We start from the raw sequence: 26,080 nt of genomic DNA, 5'->3' as shown, positions 1-26,080 counted from the left end.
TCATGGATATTCATTAAGAAAGGAGTACACTTGTATAAGAGAAGGAGGAAGGAGATTCTATTTAGATAACTGGAACACACATGTAAGTATAGATCCTTAGCTGTGATTGGTTCAATTTATAAAAAGGGGAGAATATGTCATGGATATTCATTAAGAAATGAAAAGAAAAAGAAAATTGAATGAGGACTTGTTTACGTGCAATATGGTCAAAATTAATGCATTTAATATTTAAACTGAATAATATAAGACCATGAGATACAGGACCTTTGGGGAAATTTTGTTGCCTTTCATGATGACCATGGGTATGATGGGATCTCCATATTCTATTTTTTCTGATTATTCCATATGTGATTTGTCAATTTTATGCCCACTTATATTTATATTATAGAAGGGATCACCGATTTTAATGTGTACACACTGTGTTCATGACAAGACTTCATTAGAAATGCGAGAGTTTGACAATAAATTAGTTTCAATTTGTGGATGAACATTAACATCTAAGATTGATTGCTTTAAAATGTCATGAATGTGGATATGACAGTAGTCGAGGGCTTATGGAGGTTCTTCTGGGACAGGTAGGTTTGTATCCATTGTACCCACCATGTGTGGTATTACCCCAACATGTGTGGTTATACTCCACCAGATATGGGTTGTACCCCACTGGGTAAGGTACTATTGTTTCAAGTTTATTAAAAATCCAGTATAAATACATGAAAGTACATATTTATAAATAGGATATGAAAAACAGTTAAGAGTTATATAGCTTGAAATAGCATGTACTATATGTACAAATAATAAATTAAAAGTTTTAAATAAAAGAATTAAAGTAGGTTTTGTGGAACGACACCCTGAATAAATATGGCAGCCCTATACACGAAAGAATTTTTAAAACGTACAGTTCGAAATGTTGGCGTAATTGTCCTATCTCTCAAATTATAATTAGTGTGTTGAAGAAGTGACTTCAGATCACTATGGAGTGGGTGTTTCTTGTCTCTATGAACTTTATGAGAGAGTCTATTAAGATCTCTCATGGCTGCATTGTTAACTTGGTTGATAAGAGTGTTAACATCTAGGCTAAAAATGTTGGCATGGTAATGCAAGGACAGATGGAACAGGATGGAACCCCAGTGTCACCACATGTTGGTGTGTACCATCAATTATCATCAATTAGGGGAATTCTCTTACTTCCACAATCACAAATAAATCATAAATTAACGTTTTCACCCTTGCAGGAGTGGCAAGCATTTCCGAACCACTGGAACAATCAGGGACATTTCAAGACCGATGGGGATCCATTATCTGGGCCCTCTGAACCCAGTAATGATGACCCCTCTCCAAGGCCCAGTAGACCTCTTGACGTTGGGGATGTGGATGTAGCCTCGGGTCTGAGTAGTGAGGATGACAGAGCAGGGATGCTAAAACATCCCACCCGTGGAACCATCCTGACATATATATTTGAGGTGAGAGGAAATACTGGCTATTGTGATTCCCTGAATGTTATAATTAGCTGTTTGTTTTCAATCCCCCCCCCCTTCCCCCATGGAACAATCCTGATATATATATTTGAGGTGAGAGGAAATAATGGCTATTGTGATTCCCTGAATGTTATAATTAGCTGTTTCTTTCAATTTATTTTTCTTATATCACTTCATTTTAACGATAATGCTGGGCTCATTTATAATTTTAGGGGAAAAATTCTTTCAAAATGTGCTTTTTATGTCTTTAAAATCACTAAAATGAACCTCAATTTAGCAAGTGAGTGGGAAATTCAAAAAAATTCTGACAGCTAGAGCAAAGTAATTATGAATTGAATATATGTGTTCGCATCCAGCTGATTTTACATATGGAGTATCCTCCTTGTAGCTTTCTGGGTTTCACCAAACCCTTGGGTGTTATCCTGGATTGTGTTATTGTTCAAAGTACTGTGACATTTGTATGTATGTATATATTTTAGATCCTCCTGCAAGCAGGAACCTGCGAAGAAGCCATCATTGGCTTATCGAAGCCGCAAGCTGACCAAAGTCAGTCTCATAGATTCATATATTAATGTCCATGATTATGAATTGTCAATTGTCAACAACTTTGTAACTGGACGACATACATTAATCTTGGAGTGACTCGAACTCGGGACCTTATGTTTGAAAGCCACCGGCGTTAACCACTGAGCTAACACTCCCTAACACACCCCAAACACTGAGCTAACACATATGATCATCATCTCAACAAGGAATGGTTAATAGGCCTCTCCATTTACTCAGTTTTGGATATCCAGTTAATAATGAATAATGAAATTGTTAGTTTGTATCCCATTTAGCTCAAAATTGTACTTTGCTATTTGAAATATAGAAAGAAATCAGTACTTTCAAAAGGTATAGCATTGTTTTTAAAGCTTAGCAATCTTATCCCAGGTTTTCCCATACCAATAACTTTAGATATGGCTGTCCTTCCACCCCACCCCTCTTCCTCCCTCAAAACCCTCATTGTCCACAAAATCCTAATAATTTCCTGCAACAATGTTTATAAGTGAAATACATTGAGGATTCTCGTACAATTCTTTTCATGGTTTCCCTTTCTTATTTTTCATGTGACAGGAGAAAAGGAACATTCATTGTTTCTTTGACGATGAATCTGGGATGTGGGTCAAGCTGCCCGTTTCTTGGGAACAACACACAGATTTTACTAAGCCTCTCGTCAAGAGATTAAGAGTAAGTATTTTGCCGTGATGGTGTCTTCAACTTTAAAGTTTTGACAAATTTGGTTTGAAAAAAATAACTTATTGAAATGAGTACATAAATCTCTCGTCAGTCATTCATTCATTCATTGATTTATCATTTCTTCAGTTTGTATCCAAAATTACATAAAAAAAAATTTAAGAAAATTATGACTGAAATGGGTATTACACTCTTAGAAAAAAAAAGGTTCTGACACATATTTGGAACCTTTTCGGGTTCTTCAAGGATTATTTCAAAGAGTTACTTCGATAAAAAGGGTTCCAACTTTTCACTTATTTTTGGAAACCTTTAGGGTTCTTTTAATAATAGTCTGGAAGCCCCTTTTCCAAGAGTGTATAGTGTATACAATGAGACAATTTTTACAACGATTTTAATATACAAATTATAAACTTGAAGAAATGAAAGGAGATCTGAAGAAAGTAATAAAATGCTTGTGGAGCCAGACCATCCTATATCTACATCTATTATATCATGAATTGTGGGAGCTAATAATTTTGAAAGCTCCTTCATTTTTGAAATATGAATGCAAAATTTGCTCTACAAGCTTGGGGGAGACTAGCGTAATGGTTTATGGGTACTTGGTGGAATCAAACGCACCCCTAAAATTATTACTATTACTTATCGAATTGCTCCAACAACCAAATCTCAAATGATGACAAGAACTGTAAAAGTAAGCTTTGTCTGGGTGTTGAAAAGCAATTTCTTAACCTTGTAAGTAAGGGGTTTGAGAAACTGTTTAATAAGCTCATCCCAGGGATGCCCTAAGATCTGGAGGAAAATTTCCAGGGTAGCTAGAAAAGGGACTAATAAAGAATCTCTAAAACAGAGTATAAAGTTAAGTATATTTTCATCGTATTACATGACACTATCTTATCTTATCAATGACAGGATAGCATACCCAGCTGGAAGGATAAGTACGATATGGTTGCTGCCCTCAGGCAGAGCAACTACGACGCAGATGATGCGATTACGACCTACCTAACAATCGATGACACAGGGGTGATGGACTCGCCGGATAGACTGGCTGGATTTAATACCAAAATTATGAAGGAGAAGGATAACAAAATATCATCCCTTGAAGAGAAAATGAAGAAATTGGTAAAATAAAGAGACTAAACCCCTTGCATATTTTTTTTCTTTTGAAGGGATGGTGGAGGGAAGGCATAAAAGGTAAATTTTTCTTTGATAGGGGGGAGGAGGGTTTGGAAGAAGAAGAAGAAGATTTTATCTATTTTGAAAGAGCCAAGGAAAACTTTAACTTGTGATGGTAAACAGTCTGCTTTATAGTCTGCCTTTTGTTTGATGATAGCATATAAGGTGTAAGAAGTTTACTCAAAGATTTGACCCAAAAAAAGCAGATATTTTATATGTCTCTGATTGTAGATAGATATTTATGTGTAAGAGCAAGAAAATAATACAACAGTTTCATTGTAGGAAAGTTTTTTTTTTTGGCCATTTTTATTTTTGTTATCCCATTTTTCCCTTCCTTACACTTTTTAGCAAAAGAATTATGAGAAAATCACCAGTCATGCCAAGAAGCTCCATGCTGAAAACACGAAAATGAAAGCTGAGGTAAACAGACAGGCTTATAGTTCATTAATTATCAGAGTTTTGAAATTTCTGGGATTCTTCACAGAATGTTTTCATCGGTTGTTGACTAATAGGAAATGGATGGTGGTATTTCCTAAGTACAGTAAAACCTGAGTTATCCGTATCTCTTATATCGGGTTCATGGATCTTAGGGATCTGAAATCCAACCTATGATAAACTGTCTAATGCTGCAAAGTTATTGTCACTAACAGCTCAGTACTTTAAATTCCATTGATAAATATGGTCATATGGACTAAAAAACAACATTTGATTGAGTTTTCCAGTAGCTATGACTATGAAATATAACTGTTATGCTATGTACAGGGAGATAAAAAATGGAAAAATATGCTAAGTTAGAAATGGAAAATATGCTACAGGAATAGAAAAACTTTTTTATCTGGAGTTCCTCCCCCCCTTTCCATTGTCTGAACAACCTCTAGTCTTGATGTGTGCTGGATAACCAACTTGGTTTGTTTGTAGTAATCAGCCATGCCAATGTATTACTAATGAATGTGCTGTGGACTAATTTCAGTTTGGAATGATCATTTATACTTTCTTACTTTTAGACATTTCTCATTGATTTTTGAAAGGGTATTTCTCACATGTGTACTGTAGTTGATGTCCATATACCATAAGGTCAGTATACATACGGTATTGTCTTGTTTCAATTCTGTAAAAGCTTAAAAAGAGAAACTAGACTTCATTCAAAGTGTCAAATCTGATACCTTTAGTTGACTCTGTATAATTATGTATCTGTTTATGTATCTAGGGTCAAAAACAGCAATGTCGTCTTCCAACCAATGTGGGCAGCTTCCGTGAAAATAAACCAAGATCCTGTAAAAATAAACATTGGCGTATTAAACGTCTTTAATTTTCCTGTCTGTTGTTTTGGTTCTTTTTTTCAGTTGGAAAAGTTGAGGGAGTCTTCCTCAGCCTTAGAAGTGGAAGTCAAGACAGCAAATATGAAAATGGCCGCCATGCAACAGGAAAGACCCAAAACTGCTAAGACTGTTAGGATGGCTGCAACACCTGTAAGTGCAACGTTCCTATGTAAACAAATTAATGGTTTTAATTATAATTTACTGCTTTTTGATCGGTTGGAAAGTTGTTTGGAATGAGGTGTAGAATGACTGGTACGCATGAAGGTTAGGAGTGCATGCAAGTATTTGAAGACAATTTTTTGACTGAAATCTAACAGAATGTTGTATTTAGAAGTGCCCAGAACCTAAGGTGCTCAATTTTCCATATATAAAATTTCATATTAAAGTGAAATGTAATATATTTTGAGATGATGAATCTTTGTAAAAAAGTCCTCTGAGGTCTTGACCTTTTGTTTCCTCATAATAGTTTCTTGTGACTTTCAACAAAACTAGCAAATAATAAAAATATTGCTTAGTTCACTACTATGAACAAAAAATTATATATATACGAAGCAGTGTAGGTGGACTTGTTCATCTATACGAAACAAATTTGTGTCAATAAAATGTGCCTCTAAAGTTAATTGAATAAGTTTTGATTTATATAATATTTAAATTTCTAGGCCTGTTAGTGTAATTTCATTAAACTCAAAATCACGATTATATTTTATAGTAAATAATAAACGATGAAACGATAACTCCATGAGAGCCTTCTCTGGAAGATATAAAACATAAAGGCTTTGAAGGAGAGAAAAATGGCTGCATATACTGATAACTGTGTTCCCTTTATTTACTTTTGATTTGTACTCATTGTGGCAATTCTGTCAGTGGTAAAGTATTTCACTTTTAAAAACTTGCTGTACGTAAACAGGGAGATGAAGTATGTAGCAGAATGTCTTCTAAATTCACTGTCAGTTTCCATCTCGTGAGGATTAAATATATGACTTATTATCTCAATTGATTTTCATTCTTGTTCTTGACCTTGTTCATCAAACATAGGATATCGAAGCACCAGAGGCAGACCCATCTCCTAACTCCCACAAAATTGATGAAGCTCCGGCTGAAGCTGCAGGTAATTCAACCAGACACTTAGTGATGGAGACATCTTGTTTTGCTTTTAAAATAATTCCGATTGTTAGGTTCATTCATCTGACCTCATTAAATTACTATCTATCTATGTCCCATAACTTGAGGGCCGTTGGGGCGGCATGATGACATGACACATGCTTTCCACAATTCACGATCGTCAGCTGTTCTTATGAGCTGGTTGAAGTCCATCCCAGTCCAGGTTTTTATGTTGTCAATCCAGGTTTTAACCGGCCTGCCTCTCCTTCGTACCCCATCTGTCCCTCCTTGCAATATAGTGTTTGCCAGGCTGTTCTTCTGTCTAATTACATGACCAAACCACTGAAGTTTCCTTCTTTTCTCCACTGAAAGGGGGGGTTCTTGCTCCCCTATAAAACTCTCCATTATTTGCCATATTTGCTTGTTCGTGGTGTGCGAAGTGTAATGGATCTGAAGAAGTCTCTGGATAAAGTTCATTTCAAAAGCAAATTATTAATTTGGTATTAAAGATGACCAAAGCTATGAATCTGAAGTTTTCAAGGAATTACCAGTTTATTTACAGAGACCTCACCTAATTTTTGTTAATACTCTACTTTTCATGTTTCGCTTCAAAGCACTGGTAATGTCAGTATGAATATCCTGTGCCTATCAGAAAAACATTAGGAACTGTTTCTACTGTCAGAACGAGTGCTTTGAAGCATGATGTGGGAGGACAGTACAGAGTGGTATTAAGCATTAAGGAAATTGTCCCTAACTGGCTGCAGATTAGAAAGTCAAGCAAACTTTCTGAAGCTCATCGAAAGACTTCCTCGTCCAGGTTTTGCCACTATGACGACATTAGAAATACAAGGCTCTCAAGATTATGAATATCATAGTAATAATAATTATATTCCAAACCCACCACAAACTTCATTTGGATAGAGAACGCAGGCAGGAATCACTCATTGTTTTTATTTGCTGAACAACAGGTCCAGTTATCGACGAGGAAACTTTGAGAAAACTCGACACGACGGCGAAGAGTCTGGATAAATCTCAGGTCACTCTGAAGAAAGAAGTGAAACAAAATTTTGAAGGTAAAAATGATATTTTTCAGTAAGTATAAGCTTTTGTTTCAAAAGAGGAAGTAAGTCTCGGAAAATTTATGAAATGGATATATTGAAGGAACAAAATACTATAAATATACGACAAGTCTAGTAGTTGGAGCAAACTTCAATGATAAACTCATTGATTAACTCAATTATAAACTCATAACCTCAATCAGATAAACTTGATAACAAACTCAAAGGTTGCTGCTAGGTATGCCGGTGAGACTTTACAATGGAGGCAGCAAACCATTGTCATAATGTCTTAAATAGCAAATATGTCCTTTGTAGGGCAGGCAGTATTGCACTTAGAAATGACCATGTTTGCTGTGCCTTATTTTATACTTTGAGTCCTGCTACTGTCCTGTGGAGGAGGGAGAGTGGAGGGGGGGGGGCTAGGGGTGATGATGGAGGGACAGGAGATTATAGGTATTTAGAAGACATGTGATTGTAAAGTAATTAAATATACTGTTTTTACATATTTTTCCTTTTTTCCCCCATAATTCTACATAATCTATATATAATATATACAAGTCATCACTACCTTCACATCAAGAATTTAAAGTAACATCATTTTGAATTTGTACTACAGATATGGGGAAGATGCTCCAGCAAGTGATAACAAGTTTCTCTCAGATGAAACATGCAGACACGAGCACCAACCAAGAGTTGGATGACCTTAAAATACTTTACAAGAAAGAATGCTTACAGAGGAGGCTGTTGTATAATCAGGTATGTCTTTAGTATAACATGATGAAACTGCTGTCAAGTAGCATTACATCAAAGTACTTTTTATAGTCGCTGCACTTTATCAATGCACTGTAGGAGTGACTTATTACTTCCAAATGTGTTTTTATCATCCCTTACACAAAATATAACATTGAGGAAATAGAACTGATACGTCCTATTTAGTTCCTTTGGAAATTCTGTGGTAGTTCCCGTTCTTTACCATCATGAACTTATTTTGAAAAACATAGCGATTTTAATATCAATGTGTGTTGCACCAGAATATATTATCCTGTATCTTGGATTTCATAGCTAATCTTGAATTCAAAATAAAATAAAACAAAAACTGCTAGCAAACTGCTTATCTGCTCAAGAGCCTGTGTAATAGAATGTGTGAAAGTAAGAGGTCCTGACGTTTCGATCCCAGCAGGATCTTCTTCAGATGCTGAATGACCACTAACCTTCTCTTGGTAATAAAACTCTTCTCTCATATAAACTCTTACCTTGGTGGTAAAAATCTTCTCTCATGCTACACCATTCCTTATCAACAATGTTTATTTTTTTTCCCGGCCGTTTATCAAAAGCTGCAAGAATTGAGAGGTAATATACGAGTCTTCTGTCGAGTGCGTTACGACAGTCGCGTGGGTTGCTATCATCAGTTTCCGACAGAGCAGGATATTTCCTGCTTGAATCCTGCTGGCAAGAAAGTATCCTTCCAATTTGACAGGGTCTTCACTCCAGAATCCAAGCAAACAGAGGTAAGAATTCAAGTTTTATGGAGCATTTCATGCAGATAATACTGTATTGATTTAACATCATTACATGTGTAAACACTGTAACTATATAACAACTGGTCTCATGCCACTGTTGATGGTTGAAAGTGTCAAAGCCTTATCTTTTCAGTTTACTGATCATTTAAGGGAACTGAATTTGAAATTTGCACTCCCAAAGAAAAATATGCTGATATTACCTTAATCAATATTCTATTTAGTGTTTTAAGTTATGAATCGTTGGTCTTAAAAATGAAGTATCCTTGCAAGTTTTCTTTTTAAGTATTCTTAATTCTGGTCAGTAATTCTGATTAATAACCTATACAACTTTTTATCCATGAAAATTCATCAATATTTCTGATTTCATTTTTATCTCTCAGGTCTTTGAGGAGGCTCTGCCAATCATTACATCATGTGTAGATGGCTACAACGTCTGTATAATGGCCTACGGTCAGACAGGCTCCGGGAAGACATACACTATGATGGGAACGAAGGAGGACCCAGGGGTGAACGTCAGGGCCATCAGAGAACTGCTCAGGATCTGCAGTGAAAGAGAACAGATCAATTACACCTTGAAAGTGAGTAGTAGATGTTTAAGGATGTGTAAATATGTCAAAGGGCAAGAATTAAAATTAAGGTAGAGGATGGAGTCAACTGTAGACACCTAATGGGGTCAGATTGTTAGTACAGCATGTATGTATGTATGTATGTATGTATGTATGTATGTATGTATGTATGGGTGTGTGTATGCGTGTATGTATGGGTGGGTGCATGCGTGTATGGATGTATGTATGTGTGTAGCAAGAAGCTAGTTTTACGAGCACGGCGTTCAGATTCATTTTAAGCCAATCGGTAAAAATTGTATCCCATGAACGAATGCTATATATTTCAGTTCCCTCTTCATTCTATACCAAAGACTGTTAGATCCAAATACCACTTCCCCTCTCCCACTGAATGAAACCAAGGCCTTCTTCCTCCTTTTCTAGTGACTGCTTTGGTTGTGCAGGATCTTTAAGCAAGTCACTATGCCTCTACTTTTGGCAGTTACTAGTGTTTTTACATGTCGTTCTTCCCCAAAAGTACATCACTTTTTGTCTCTAGGGTACAATTTAGCTGTTAGCCAAATTTTGGCACTAAAAAACTAGCTTACTTGAAAGCATGGTTAAGCATTATTAATATGGTGTTTTGAAACTTCCTATGCGTTACCTATGTCCAACCCACCTTGCTAATAACTCTCCTTTACCTCACATAGGTAGCCATGATAGAGGTGTACAACGAACACATCCAGGATTTACTCACCGAAGAACAGAAAGGAGCCCTGGACGTGAAGATGAAAGGCAAACGGTTATTTCTAGCGGGATTGACCGAAGTCGTAGTCCAAGAGGAGGAAGATATCACAAAGATTATGGACATGGGAGATGCAAATAGAAGTGTTGCTGCCACCAATATGAACTCTACAAGGTATATCACCTATCCCTCCTACTATTATGTACTGATTACTCCTCTGTTAAGGGAGTCGATGTCTATGTCTGCTCCAATGATCATTCTACGAATCTTGCCCAATGTTGACAGTATAATCCAAGAACACAGTCTATACTATAAACACAAAATATTGTGATAACAAAGAAACTTAAAAAAAAAAGTTCAGACAAGAAATTGGATCGTTGTTCTTTATACTGTACTGTTGATTCTTCCATGGGCTTTTAAATCCCCTCCCTCCCACCCCACCCTCTCACCACCCTCTCACGCACATGTATTGTTGAAGCTCTGTGTAACATCTCAGAGTGATACGACCAATTGACCACCTCTCAACCTGTTTTTCCTCTAAACATCCCTCTCTACGTCACATCTGTTTCTTTATCTAGCTCTCGTTCCCATCTCCTACTCATGCTGACCGTGGAAGGCGTCGATAAGGTCTCCAAGGCCGTAAGTTTCGGTTCACTTACACTTGTGGACTTGGCCGGGTCAGAACGGATAGCCAAGACTGGAGCCTCCGGTCAAACTCTCGTAGAAGCTGCTGCAATCAATAAGTCATTGACCTCATTGGGTCAGGTGAGTCATCAGCCAAGCAACAGTATATCCTGTTGACTGTTGGCTCTAGAGGAAAGCAAATAAGCTCTGTGAATGTATATGCTGTCAAACTTGTTCTAGGCTGTACAGGCCTGTAACCAGGATTTGTTTCTGGTTTGTTTTACTAGACAGGTTTATTTGAATGTTTACATTGCATTGTGTGTCTATATCACACAGTTGTCTGAAAGAAAAACATTGGTTGACTCTTAAATATTATTATAATTAATAAGTCTGTTTCATATTTCCTGTGAAGTGGCAAGGGAATTTCTATTGAAAATGTTTCAAAGAAAATCTCAATTTCCATGGGAAAGGTATTTTTCCCCTCTGTGCAATCATGTTTGTTACAATTCAAAATTACTGCTGTGTGTATTTCTTTAGTAGAGCCTTATGTAGTTTGGTATTTCTGGTTTGTGGATTGGGAAATATGACTTGGTGCTCTTCAGTCACTGGTTGCAAACAATGTTGTTCACCATATGCTGATGAATTTGGATGATGAATGGGTTGCCTCCATTTCCCCCTCCCCTCTGCACCCTCTTTCAGTACTTGGGAAACTTTGCAGATGATGAAGCACACTCTCATTCCACCAGATGGGGATGTAAAGTGATAAACCCCAGTATAAATATGTGAAAAGAAAAGGTTTGATATAAGCCGGGGGGGGGGGGGGGAAGAGTGAGATGAGGAATCACCCACAATCATCACATGGATAGGGTTTGAGATGAGCTTCTGTAGGCTTGAAATTCACTAAAATTGATATTGTTTCATGCTGCCATGCAGGGCTAGCTCCCTTCACCACGATTAAACAGCTTCCTCCTGGACATAAATTATCCACATATACTAGAAATATCTTCATGTGAGTGTTGGTGTTTTTACAAACTAGAATGGAAAATAACCCCTTCCAATCTTCTCGTCACATCAGGTGTTTAGCGGTTTAAGGAGCAGCGCCCTCCATGTTCCCTACAGGAATTCAAAGCTGACCCACCTACTCCAACCATCACTTGGTGGAGATGCTAAGGTAAAGTGGATTTTTAAGTATTTACTGTATGTTTCTTTAATTTACATTTCAATCTACCAGTCTATACCCGAGTGTTTCATTTTGATCAATTCTTTTTCGTTGTTGATTTTTCTAATCATTTTCAGTGATGCCTCTGTTATCTTTACTGAAATCTAATAGTGGTTTTCCTACATGGTTTGTTTTCCTACACAGCCACAAACTGTGCATGCCTGCATTGAAACCCTATAACCTTCAATCGGTCAATCCGTAGTCCTTAGTACAAAAAAATTAAGGAAATAACTGACTGAGGAAACTCAAAACTTAATAGAATGTTGGATATTGCAGGTAGATGGAGTGCATGAGTGTGTAGACAGGTAACTTCTTCACTTTAACTAGAATAGCAGAAGTTAGGTTAATCTAGGATGGATTGTAGCAAGGATTAAAAGTTATTTGACTTTTGTCCTCTTATTTCACAACACCCTCTTTCACTCAACCCCCCCCCCCCCCCCCCCCCTTACCACAACTACCACACAGAAAGGAACAGCTATATTTAACACCACCATTACAACACACTGACTTTTTTCCATAACTCTGTTAGTATTGTATTTCAATACCATTTGTTACTAGTTTTTTTTCATCCGTTATTATGTTTAACTTTGTATTATATTAATATTTTGGTCTGGTGCAAATCTAGAACAAATCTAATATTTCCTGCAGCCCTTGTTGTTACTTTATAGAATAACAACAAAACTCTAACACTTTAAGTAACTACTTTACATATTTTGTCAGTCCAATAATGCATATATTATATATTGTTAGTGTTCCATTGAGCATTGTGAAGGTGATATTACTATGGTAACAACAATATTACTATTGTTAATGTGATATTACTATGGTAACAGCATTAAGTATTGGTTGAGCTCTAATCATAGTTAATCTGTTGTCTTTATCCTATTCCCAGGCCTGTCTGTTTGTCAACATTAGTCCAGCCGAGAGCAACGTTTCCGAATCTATCAGCACCATGCAATTTGGGTCTAACGCCAAACAGGTCCAACTTGGCCAAGCGACAAAGAACGTTGCAAAAGCTCCGAAAAAGTGAGACAGACCCCTTATTTTATCCGGATAAAACTGCTGCCCAGGGGAAGAAAAGACCCCAGATCATATCTCTGTAAGTCCTTGTTCTTTTAATAAATGAGTAGTTGTACCCCCTAGAACGTGTAATAAGGCTTTGGGATACTGGAGGTATTCAAAATGTCATCAGTGTGCTCCAGATGTGCTAGAAATTAAAATTGTCGTTTTAATTTTTAATTTAATTTAATTTTCTGATCTAAAGTTTGCATTACTTATTTCTTATTAGTCAATCCTTAGCATTTTGTAGTTCCGAAAAGGAAATTAAGCTCAATATTTAATTAATTTAATTAAACAATCAATCAATTACTGAACTTAGTTTACTATGAACTCCATGGTAATATACAATATATACAATCTGCCAGTTCAATATAGATACTATATGCGAATATCAAATTTATTTTATACATTTTTATTAAAGGAAATTATGTAACTATTGCCAATTTCTTTTAGATTGATTGTCTTTCTTTCCAATGTATTCCTAACACAGAGTGAGCTTCCTCCATATTTCCAATATTAATATCAAACTAGGGTTCCATCCATCGTTTATATTATTTCAAAATGATTAGGTCAGTAAATCATTACAAATTGTAAAATATTTGATATTATACAAAGTTGTTAATGTTAAACACCAAAATCTGGTACAATTATTTCAAAGAAAAAAAAGCAATATTAGATATTTATGAATATCAGAAAAATAAAAATCATTGTGTTATAAATATAATCTTGATTTTTTTTTGGCTGTATTTAAATGTAAATATATGACTTTGTATACCCAAGTTGTAAATAAGTTTGGGTTTGTTGTGATAGATTCACTAATGGACTTAAGTACATTAAGATAATGTGGGTAATCCATGATGTAGTTGATATATGCAAAACTAAATATATGCAAATTTAAAATGTAACATTTCATAGATTTAATACCTTTTCATTTTTAAATTTATTTATTTATAACTTACCATAAGGTGCCAAACATTGCATTCCAAGTATTCTACTAACATTATTTATCAATTATTTTTACGCTACTTTCTCTACTTGTAAAGTAAAAGAAAAAAGAAGTGTGCTGTGGTCATCAGTAATTAATGATGAGAATAAATGGTTTAAATAGCAGACAAAATTGTCAGTTCTGTTTTTGATTCCTTGCCTTAATGTCAAAATGCATTTCTTAAATAAGCAATTCCTTTTCTCCAAAACAAGATATCTTTTTCAGTTTTGGCAACGTTTACTGTCACCCTCACAACATTTTAATTATACACCTGAAGCATAATATTTTCATATGCAAGACAAGTAACAACAAGTCAAATGTTGATGATTTCTTTTATAAATTTAAACTTGCTTTAAGCGAAAGCAGCCCCAGAAAAATAAAGTGAATTTTCCGGAGCTTAGAAATGCCTTTTCAGTTTGTCCAAACTTGTTTACGTAGATGTTTCTTATTTAGCTGTGTGTAGTGCAATTGGTTTCTATTGCTGTCTACTTATATCAGGTGATATTCACTGCAGAGGTTTGAATGTAACAGATCATACAATTTTTGTTTTTGCAATGTATAATATTAATGTGTACCATGTTGAGTGATCGTGAATACACATGGAGGGAAAAAAAAGAAAAAAAGATTCCTTGCCAGAGGCCAAAGGAATCTATGCGGTTTTGATGGCGTGTGTGTACGTATGTGACACTTGCAATGTAAACACGGTAACTCAAAAGGATCATGGTGGATTGATTTCATACTTGGTATGTGGATATGTCGTATTGAGTACAAGAATCCTATTGTTTTCTGTGAAGTTCAATTGTCATGTGGGGTCAACAGAGGTCAAAGTCAAAAAGTGTATCTTTGTTGAACTTCATATAGGGTATGCAGGCGCGTATCCAGGATTTTCAAACCCGGGGGGCGCGAATTACTATCTAAGCGGAGCGCCACCATCGGTTGGCGCGCAGCGTACAAGAAAATTTCTTGTTTTGAAACCCCCCCAGATCACCGGAAACGGCACTTCTCGGGCTTGAAATGACCAACCAGATGTACACTTTTTGCCTGAGAACCAGGTATTTCCTAATAGTTTTTTTTCCATCCATAACCTTTTTGAAGTTTGTCAACCCGGCACACATCATGTTCGACCTGATGGCATCTCCTGTGGGTCTTTGCTTTTGTAGGTGATTCTACGTCGCGGCCCACAATACCCGTCAGCCCCACTTTTCAAGGTTTTAAGCCCCATATTTGTTCAGAATTTGAAAATTCACATTTCTCGTGAATAAACTCACTTGAAAACATACCCATAATGTTGTACAAAATTTCATCTATGGACAACCAATATAGAAAAACTTCCTTGAACCCCTAACAGACCGGTCAAAATTGCACGAGTAGAGGGAAGTGTGATGCAGAATGTTGGTCAGAAATTGTCGAAAATTCAGACACAGTTAATTTATTGGTGTACAAACATTAAAACCTCTTATAACGGCTATTATAAAACTTGGTTGAGGAAATGAAAAAATAGCAGATATTTCCTTCAACCGAACACTACACACATAGGCGTAGGAGGCGCGGCGGCAGTGGCGGAGCTAGGGGTATTGGTCAGGAGTGGCGAGAATGGTCTGTAGGAGCGCTTTCGACACTATCTAAGCGGAGTGCCACCACTGGTTGGCGCGTAGCGTACAGAAAATTTTTGAGTAAAGATACTCCCTAGATCGCCGGAAATGACCCTTTCCGGGCCTGGCTAATTTGCAGATAAACGAAGAATAAGGTGTCATCGCCAAATTACAGCAAAAAAATGTGACAAATGTCAATAAGTAGATGATAGCGCAATAAAAAAGTTAATAATCTAGAATAAGTAAAAAGTGGTAAAGAGCTGAAAAAGGCGCCAGCAGTCCATTTGAGTCCGTCAGGGGGGGCATCCACCCCCCCGACCGTATGGACGCTCCGCCACTGCGCGGCGGGGGTGCAGCCCCTAATTCGCCATTACTAATGTAAAAGAGAGTTTTGACATAATTGGACCTCCATGCTTTTTCTCCATCTACATGAGACATGTCGTTGTTTACATTAGTATCCCGCGAAATACTGCGCAATTTGAACGGCCCGTACGGTACATGATGGCATGCGATGTAATAACCGATGCTTGCTTATATGATATTGACATGAACACGTTGAACGCGCGCTTCGCGCGCGAAAATTTTTGGTTATTTTTTCAGGCAAGTCGGACAGTTTTGAGGCTTTTCATCCTGGAACGCCATTTTCATGCTCACTGATATGATGTGATATCTGCTGTTTGCGTTGCAAATTCGAACAGGCGCGTAGCGAGGAATTTGCCAAGGGAGGGGCGAAGCCTGTAGGCAAATTATCTAAGCGAAGCGCCACCATAGGTTGGCGCGAAGCGTACAAGAAAATTTTGGCCGAAAATGCCTCCCAGATCGCTGGAAATGGCACTACCCAGGACCATTTGTTAGCGCAAAGCGTACAAGCAAATTTTGGCCGAAAATGTCTCCCAGATCGCTGGAAATGACACTTCCCAGGCCTTGTAAGTTGCCTCTAAGCACTTTCTATTTTGAAATTACTTAGCGATATCATTTAAAAAAATGCTGAATGGGGGGGGGGGCGGGCGGGCGGTCGCCCCCATCCCAAAATGCGTCATGTTCCCCGACGACACGGTCGAGTTCGAGACCAGCCACAGTTGGTTTCATAGCACAATTCTACACACGCGTTATGATAGACCATATATAGTACATATATAGATCATTAGTGAGAGAGGAAAATGGAAACGTCAAAAAATGGAGTTGTCGGTGTAAGGGGTAGGGTGAGTCACACTTTTACGAAATCATTGATCCGTCACTGGCTACCCTTCAGCGCTGTAATGATGTCACTGTTCCTCTTTCTCTCCCCGGTGTCTTCGCGTTTTTCTTTTACTCCCTCTTCTCCTTTTTCTCTCTTTCTTCTTTTTCTTTTCCCTTCCTTCCTCTCCTCCTCTTTTTTCCCCTCTTTTTTCTTTTTTTCTTCTCTTTTTTTTTCTCTCCTCTTTTTCTTACCCGGGGGGCGCGCGCCCCCAACGCCCCCCCTGGATACGCACCTGGTATGTAGATTCAGCTTGTTGAGTACAAGATAGAACCCTATTGAAATTGATGGAGGTCAAAGGTTATTTGCGTTGAACATTTAAGTGAATTTCTGCATAACTTGTAAACACAATAACACAGAAGTAAATCTTTCTTGAACTTCATACTTAGTATGTAGATCCAGCTTGGTAAGTGCAAGAATCCTATTGAAATTGGTAGAGTTCATATGTCACATTAGGTCAACAGGCATCAAAGTCTGAAAACCTTTTTAACATGATATCTCCGAAACTAAAGCTACAATTAATCTGTGTATTCTCCAATGCTATGATTTTCTTTTGTTGAACATAGTTTGGTCAAATTCGGTTCAGTTTAGTTTTGTGAAGGGACTTATAGGTCTTCAACGAAGCGTACCTGGCATCCAGGTAATGAAATCTGCTTCAGAGTTCATACTTGCTTTAAAGCAGCATTTTGCGTCCTTTTCTATGATTTTTCTCAACCTCACTGACTCCACTATGCCATAACGACATACATAACTAGCTTATCTATCTAAATCTTACTTCACATGGTGGCATAAAAGTCGAAAAATTTGCAACTTTCAACTTTGTTTTTATCCAAGATATTTACCGTTAGAACCCAATAAACCTCGCCCATAATATGAATATTTAAACACTACGAACATCATTGACCAATGGGCCTATGTAATACAACACCATGCTTTACTTGTGTACAGTCTATATGGCAGTTGTACAAGGGAGTTCCATACATCTCCCTGGTTGTACCAACGCAAAGTCTTGAATCTATTTTTAGCAACGGCTCATAACTAAACCTGCATCTCTGATTGGTTGAATTCAAACTAGTGGGTTTGGCGGAACTGTACGCGATTAATTTTAACAGTGGAATTTGTCGAGGACACATTTCTCATTATCTGCAAATATCCTTAATTACTCGCCAATTAACGTTGTTGGCAGGAAAAAAACTTGGCTAATATCTTAGTTTGCTGTTTTGTGATTGATATATGTAAAAAAATCGATGGACATATCAAAAAAGTAGCCTAACGGCGACCAAACGCAAAATGCTGCTTTAAACCCCCTATCAGTTTGCCACGTCTGAGCCTCAAGGGGTCAAATGGTGGAAAACTTGGCCAATTTCTCAAAAATATATCATAGTGTATCAACAATGTCATGAAACTTTCATTATTAAAGGGATTTGCCATTTCCAAATTGGTGTCTATATTTCAAATCGGAAGGCTGTTCTTTCTAGATATTGAAACATTTTGGTTTAAAATTCTATACTGTAAAATCCTTTTAAGTGAATGACATGGTTGATGCCAACAGGGGATTGCTACATATCTTTTCTGGTTCTCAATTAACTCTTGGACAAATTTAACTCACTTGCTCTACATTAGTCAGATAATTATTTGGAATTTGGAGCAAAACTGTTTGGCAAGGAATCACAAATCCAACTGGCTTTCTGGTTGCATTATGTATTGAGAATACACATGATGAAGCAATAATCACCTGAAAAAAGATTTCTTTTAAAACTCGTGATAGATTATTCAGTGGACAACAGTATCAGAAAACTAATATTAGGTTAAAGTTAGGCTCAGTTTCAAATAGTTAAAATATGGTGCATTAAAGCTTTTAAGCTTTCCTATGCAACATTAATTATTCAGCCAGGAAATAAGTTAGACCTATTGTGTTTTACATAACAGAAGTAAGACTGTAAGCTTTGCTAATGTCAGTGATTGCTTCTTCTGTTAGATTTCTATAATTGTTATTAAAATATGTCAAACGAGAAACCTTCATAAGTTTATGTAGCATTGTTGTATTAGTACTTTTAACATAGACAACGTAATGACAGCTAGATTACAAAGAAACAATTAGAAGTTATAAGTTGTTTTTTATTTAATGATTTCAAACATCCGTGTATGAACCTTATACTACTTTAAGAAAAATTTGGATTTCATTTTGCATTTACAAACAAGTCAATTTGTGTAATTATTATAATATTATCATTATTATTATTGCTTTTTTTTTGGGGGGGGGGGTTGTTGTGAATACTTAAATTTAGATTAAACAACGATTATAAAGTTGGAATTATGTACTCTAAAATAACTTCATCATTTTTTTTGGTTTAACAACCAGATGTAACTGTGACATTAACAACCGTCCATTAACCTTTGCACCTCCCTCCCTCCTTCCCCCTCCCATCCCCCTCCCCCGGATATCCATCCACCTCAGCTCTTTGTGATAAAACTATAAACATAGGTAACTTGAAGAGAAAATGCAAAATCGTTCGTAAAATATGACATTGAAAATTCATTGCAACCAGTAAATATTCAGTGCAATCATTTCTAATAATTTATCAATCTAATCCGTGTAAGAAAATATGTTATTAATGGAGCTGATCTGTCTTACATCATAAGAAATATTTTCACAGAGAATGATAGATACCAAATTCATATCAGTCGGACCATGTTGAGATATATATTTTTCCAAACCCTGCCTTAAAACATTTATTTGTTTTGACCTCAGAGAGCTATACCTGTCAACTTTCAATTAAATTGAATTTAGTGCGCACTGTTTATATAGTTTAAACTATCGCATTAAAGATTTACTACTGGTTTCTTTAACCAAGTTGCCACTGGAATTTCATATGTATGCCCTGTTTGGTATAAAATAATAGATTTTTTGTTGCACTACAGTGAAACGAAAGAACTTTACCAAATGAAGTATTAGCAAGCAGCTACTCCAAGATGGAAACAATGAACTGAAATTAATCTGACTACACCAGAGGTAAATCACTATATCTCCGCAAAGGCAGTTCAAAATATCTTTAATTACACATTTTTTACATTTTTATTACGTTAATTGAATTCTTCCTTGCTGTACTTGATTAGAAATTAAACATTTTTGAGATGGCCTTCAATTGCTGAACTGTCCTTTACAAAGCGAACTTTCTATGGTTTTTAAACGTCTCTTGGAGTATTAAAAAGCTTAAACGCCTTTCGACATAAGAGAAACTTTTTTTCGTGTGTGTTTGCAATATTTTAAGCACATCAGACCATCACACTTCTTGATAGTAAAGTCCGTTGACTAACAGTGCTTGATTTTGTTACATACATAACATTTATTTGGTTGCTTTTGACATCATTTGCATATTAATTTTAATATTATTCATTCCTGAGCCTACATTCAACCCAGCGAAATGCAAATGTTTTCAAGTTTTCCGTGTTTTCCAAATAAAAACACAAACGTGTAGGAAATATAGTAAGTTTACCAACAAATTCACCTGATTTCAATGAAATGAACGAACATTCTCTAAGAATGGCTACCAGGGCTTAACTCACACTTTTCAATGACGTCATTCGTAAGATAACAACCCATGGATCCGTCCACAAAGGTCTTTTATGTATTGCCATAGTAACATAATTAAATCGTGTTGCTATAGTAACACAGTTATTGCGTATTAACATTAGTAGGTCTATCGTATCTTTTATAAAGATCCCTTTTAGCTTCTTCGAATCGAAATATTCCATTTTCTATAAAACTTGCTCGTCTTTGCATCATGAGTCTAAACTGTTTCGCTCTCACAATCTGTGCTATGTTAGTAAACTGCATAGGCCTGGAATCAATGCTATCCCTCGGCAACATTTCTACAATTCTAGACAAATTATTTTTCACGATTTTCCATCCTCTGCTCTTCGGTTTCAGTTTCGACTTTACCTTTACTAGTGAATCTTTTCCGATTCCATTTGACGAGAATGAATCAATTTCTTCCGGCAATACCTCATCAATGTGTGATTGTGACGTAATAGTACCAATCGAGCCTCGACTGCTCCTCCTCGTGGTCGTTGTGTTTGTTTCTAATTTATTCATAAAAACTGAAGTAGATTTCAGTTTAATTCTTGCCGAGCTCCAACGTTTACTGACTTTACGTTTCGTGTCATGCATGATGCCATGTCTTGAACTTTGACCTAACACATCTTCCCGTGAATCAGAATCTAATGAATTTGATGACGTCAGTTCCTCTAGAACCAGCTGATGTTCTTTACTTCGCGGTGACGAAGGGAAGCGTCGCTTAAGCAAACTCCAATCAATGAACTCCATTCCCAAAGAGGGTGGAGCCTGTTGCCCTGGAGATGACATATCTTTTTGCCAAGTTGCCACCCTTTCTAACTGATTCCGTTTCCGCCTAATTTTCGAATGTTCTTTAGACACCGATAAGGATGTCAGACTGCCCACACGTCCTGGTACATTACTCCTTTCACCTTTTAATGTTAGCAAATCCAACCTTGGCAAGGAGCTGCATCTAACAACCTTCTTGTTGTCCGCTCCTGATTCTCGATTTGTGAATCCAATCTGCGTACTTCCTCTTTGTACTAATTCAGACGATTTACTCATGACACAGTTATTGGTAACATTCGTTTTACGGTGAAGCGAAACCCTTGAAGTAGTCTGCAAACGGTTTGTTATATTTACCTCCTGGTTTTGCCCTCCTCTGGAAGGGTACTTACTTTGAAAATCAGCCGCCATCTTGAATACATGTTATTGACAGACCCCAGATTGTTCAAAGTTGAAGATTTCAGTTTATATTTGGAGCTTCTTTACTTGTAACGACTATCAGCTAAGCTCTTGTCAAAATATTCTCCGAAGCTTTAAATCCACTTGAAACTCTATTTTAGTGCTCTCTATAACCTCTCAATTGCTAATACAGAGACACCGATGAAACCACCTCATTCTTATTGCTTGTATCAGGTTTTGTTTAAATTAGTTCTCCATCTCACTTGAACAATTCGAGTTCCTATTCATTTCACACAGACAATGAATAACAATCGAGTAATAATCGTTCACAGAAATATCAACCACAAGACCTTTGCTAATAAAACAAGAATGTGTCAGGAAATGTCATTAAGCAGGAAAGACAATTACTGGATGGAGAAAAGGGTTCATTTACTGACTGCTTCGTGGTAATTGGCTGTGATTCCAAGGAAACACGAACGTTTCGCACACAAAACAAAAATTGAACTTTGTTATTGCGACGACGCATAATTTCTCTGATCATTGAAATCCTCAGAAGAGTTAAGTTTAACCATATGTTTGTTTCTGCGAATTTTCCTTCGTAAATACTAAACTAGCTCAATAGCGACTACATACGTTTGGATTATAACCAATGAAATTTCATTATATGGTAGTCTGAACTTACCCTTTTAACAAGGGATTTCAACGTCAGTTTTGTTTGATCTTAAATAAATTACATTTACGTTAGTATTACAATCGTTTTGTAACTGAACAGTTATTCCCTTGATTCCATAAATATTGTAACCGCCTCCTGACCTTTGGCCCTCACTGACCTCAATTACACACCTGAATTAGTTTGCTTTAATAAATGGTCTCTCGTGGATATATTAATTTCAACCGTTGTTGACCAATGCTTAAGTTGGGGTTCTGGACAGCGCAGCCAGTCTGACAAAATGTCAGTGTATAGCCATGCCTTTAATGACCATAACGTATAGTGATCATTGTAGTGTAGACATGTTTGCTTCATACTCCCAAAAGCGTCAATAAAGATTTAAATAAAAGTAAACAGCAGTAGCATAGGCCTAAGTTTATATGTTTGCGCGATTTGACGTATACATTTGCATGCTATTTAAACAAATAAAAGGAATTCATTTGAGGCTTGTAAAGAAATAAATGTACAAAAACAAATAAATGACATATATGTATAGACAATGTTGAGTACAGCCATTGTTCTGTTTTGAAGCGAGTTTATTCAGAATCAAAATTATTGTAAATCATAAAACTTGATCAATTTGTCCGGAATATTTGTTGACTCTAACAACAAGCTGATGATGATGTCTACGTCCACACATTTGCAGACTGTCAGGTAAATTACACAATTCCTGATATTATAGTAGATTTAGCTATAGCGCCGCCATTTTCTTTACTCAATCTACGGTCATTTTGGTTTCCCCAACCCCCCTCCCCGCCACCCCTCCCCCTCCTCACATACACACAGCCAAGTGATTCGCTGTATTTTACAAGTCGGGTATATATCGGTTAATCTCTGACGTTCACTCGCATTCGGTTACTCGTCGCTTTACCGTGAGAATGATACAGTTTTAGTTCCCATTGGTATAAAGTGCAGTGGTTGACTATCGCGATTCATTTATCAGCTCACCTCCACTACAGAACAGACCGCCTGCATTGTATTTCGCGAATTCACTATCCCACGTGAGCGGTTTAATAGGAACCTGTTAGTATCAATTTACGTATAATTTAACGCTTTGCATTCAATAAGGGTCGTGATATATCAACAATTTAGAAATAATCAATTTCGTCAGATGAAATATGGTGATATTAAATCAAACAGTTTATGACCTCTGTAAATTAATATTTTTGACCCCATAGGGAAGGTGATTATTTCAAGAAATTTACAATATAATTTTACGAGAAAATCATTAAAGTCCCTTTCAATTACTGTATAATGTTTATCCTCAATTGTTTGATTGTTTCTGAAAGCTTGGGTATTTGCGAAAACTTCTCCACTGAATTCGACAATGTTTTGTTTATACTGGAAGTAGTTTACATTTCACATTTAGTTAATAAACAAGAAAAGCGCGAATATATATATAGATATGTATATATATATATATATATATATATATATATATATTTAGATAAATTGATCGTATGATCCAACGATTTATATAAACAAGTCTATGATTTGTCATGAACTGTTCGATGAAACAAGAACTCATAGGGTCCAAAATATGTTTGATCAAGTACCAAATATGCAGGTTTATTATGGAAAATATAGTTAATTTCTTAGTTGTTAAGTAAAGATATCTTACATATGTATATATCAGGGGCGTATCCAGGATTTTCTAACCCGGGGGCGCGAATTACTATCTAAGCGGAGCACCACCATCGGTTGGCGCGCAGCGTACAAGAAAATTTCTGGTTTTGATACCCCCCAGATCACCGGAAATGGCACTTTTCGGGCTTGAAAATGACCAACCAGATGTACACTTTTTGCCTGAGAACCAAGTATTTCCAATAGTTTTTTTCCCCCATCCATAACCTTTTTGAATATTGTCACCAGTCACACATCATGTTCGACCTCATCGCATGTCCTGTGTACCCTACAGTCCCCTTTTAAGGTTTTAAGCCCATTATTTGTTCAGAATTTGAAAATTCATATTTCTCGTGAATAAACTCACTTCAAAACATACCCATAATGTTGCAAAACAATTCATCTATGGACAACCAATATAGAAAAACCTCCTTGAACCCCTAACAGACCGGCCAAAATTGCACGAGTAGAGGGAAATATGATGAAGAATGTTGGTCAGGAAATTTTCGAAAATTCAGACACAGTTCATTTATTGGTGTACAAATGTTAAAACCTCTAATAACGGCTATTATAAAACTTGGTTGAAGGAAATGAAACAAATACCAGATATTTCCGAAACCGAACACTTACACACATAGGCGTAGGAGGCGGGGGGGGGGGGGGCTGCCACCGCCCGTCCAATATTTTTTTCCTGAAAATTCGGGCAATAAGATGAGAATTTTTCGGGCACCTATACTGAAAGAAAAATAAATTGCAAGACATAGCTACATCTAAGGAAATTAATTAAAAATCACCTCCTTGGTAATTAAAATAAAGTTCTAAGCTTTGCCGACTAATTAGCCTTTACTAATGTAAAAGATGCTTTTTCTACATCTACATAAGACATTTCGTTGTTTTGATGGGCATCCCGGGGTGTACTGCGCAACTTTCACGGACCGTACGGTACACGATGGCATGCGATGTAATAACCGATGCTTGCTTATATGATATTGACATTAACATGTTAAACGCAAGCGGAGCGCGCGAAAAATATTGGTTACATATTTTTCGGGCAAGTCGTTACAGCTCCCCAAATCAAATTGGGCTCCCTCGCCTTTGACTACACATACATACAGTTTTGAAGCTGTTCACCCTGGAACGCCATTTCCATGCTCATTGATATGATTTGATATCTGCTGTTTGCTTAACAAATTCGAACAGGCACGTAGCGAGGATTTTCCAAGGGAGGGGCGAAGTCTGTAGGCAAACTATCTAAGCGTAGCGCCACCATGAGTTGGCGCGAAGCGTACCCAAAATTTTGGCCGAAAGTTCCTCCCAGATCGCTGGAAATGACACTTCCCATGCCTTGTTAGTTGTATCTAAGCATTTTCTATTTTGAAATTACTAGCGATATCATAAAAAATATGCTCGGGAGGGGGGGGGGTGGGGTGGTCGCCCCTTCCCGAAATGCGTCATGTTCCCCGACGACTGGGTCGAGTTCGAGACCAGCCACAGTTGGTTTCATGGCACAATTGTACAATTGTTTAAGGCGTCCATACACACACACACGCGTTATGATAGACCATATGTAGTATATATATATATATAGATACATTAGTGAGAGAGGAAAAATGGAAACGTCAAAAATGGAGTTGTCGGTGTAAGGGGTAGGGTGAGGTGCACGCCCCTTCCGAAATCTTCGATCCGTCACTGGCTACCCTGTGTTTATAATAGGGATCAGCGCTATAATGATGTCACTGTTCCTCGTTAATTCTCTTCCCGATGTCTTGGCGTTTTTCTTTTACTACCTCCTTTTCTCTCTTTCTTCTTTTTTTTTTTCCCTTCCTCTCCTCCTCCTCTTTTTCCCCCTCTTTTTTCCCCTCTTTTTTCTCCTCTTTTTTCTCCTCTTTTTTTCTCTCCTCTTTTTTTCTCTCCTCTTTTTCTTACCCGTGGGGCGCGCGCCCCCAACGACCCCCCCGGATACGCGCCTGGTTTTGGACGCGGTTTTGTTCATCCGCCAATATTTGCCTGTTTATTGCTATTTAAGTTGGTTAATTTGGGTTTTTAGAGTTAGGTCTCGGGAGATGATATAGGTTCTACGTAGGCGACGTAGGGCGTGGGGGGCAAAAAAACTGAAAAACCA

At 37.0% G+C, this 26,080-nt stretch overlaps 1 protein-coding gene and 1 long non-coding RNA gene across 5 annotated transcripts in view; one reads left to right on the top strand and one right to left on the bottom strand.

The window, feature by feature from the left end:
* LOC139961682 (uncharacterized) overlaps positions 1 to 14,188 on the top strand; it is a 118,651-nt gene extending 104,463 nt beyond the window's left edge. For all 4 annotated transcript variants that reach the window (XM_071961079.1, XM_071961076.1, XM_071961077.1 and 1 more), the window contains exons 4-17: positions 1,233 to 1,460; positions 2,592 to 2,705; positions 3,621 to 3,830; positions 4,233 to 4,304; positions 5,228 to 5,353; positions 6,239 to 6,311; positions 7,273 to 7,377; positions 7,979 to 8,118; positions 8,697 to 8,870; positions 9,263 to 9,460; positions 10,135 to 10,343; positions 10,748 to 10,934; positions 11,869 to 11,964; positions 12,905 to 14,188. In XM_071961079.1, the coding sequence (XP_071817180.1) occupies positions 1,233 to 1,460; positions 2,592 to 2,705; positions 3,621 to 3,830; positions 4,233 to 4,304; positions 5,228 to 5,353; positions 6,239 to 6,311; positions 7,273 to 7,377; positions 7,979 to 8,118; positions 8,697 to 8,870; positions 9,263 to 9,460; positions 10,135 to 10,343; positions 10,748 to 10,934; positions 11,869 to 11,964; positions 12,905 to 13,042 (2,070 nt within the window). In that variant the 3' untranslated portion in view covers positions 13,043 to 14,188. The remainder of the gene's footprint in view (positions 1 to 1,232; positions 1,461 to 2,591; positions 2,706 to 3,620; positions 3,831 to 4,232; positions 4,305 to 5,227; positions 5,354 to 6,238; positions 6,312 to 7,272; positions 7,378 to 7,978; positions 8,119 to 8,696; positions 8,871 to 9,262; positions 9,461 to 10,134; positions 10,344 to 10,747; positions 10,935 to 11,868; positions 11,965 to 12,904) is intronic.
* LOC139961687 (uncharacterized) lies at positions 6,327 to 8,750 on the bottom strand. Its single transcript, XR_011790965.1, has 3 exons — positions 8,616 to 8,750; positions 7,206 to 7,346; positions 6,327 to 6,766 (listed from the first exon to the last, which is right to left on the bottom strand). It is a non-coding gene; the product is annotated as an uncharacterized lncRNA (long non-coding RNA).
* Positions 14,189 to 26,080: the final 11,892 nt, after the last annotated feature.

This window comes from Apostichopus japonicus, chromosome 20 (assembly GCF_037975245.1).
Source record: "Apostichopus japonicus isolate 1M-3 chromosome 20, ASM3797524v1, whole genome shotgun sequence".
In the NCBI taxonomy this organism is placed as follows: Eukaryota; Metazoa; Echinodermata; class Holothuroidea; order Aspidochirotida; family Stichopodidae; genus Apostichopus; species Apostichopus japonicus.
The sequence above is the reverse complement of the archived record's forward strand: the minus strand, read 5'-3'. Positions and strand labels throughout refer to the sequence as shown.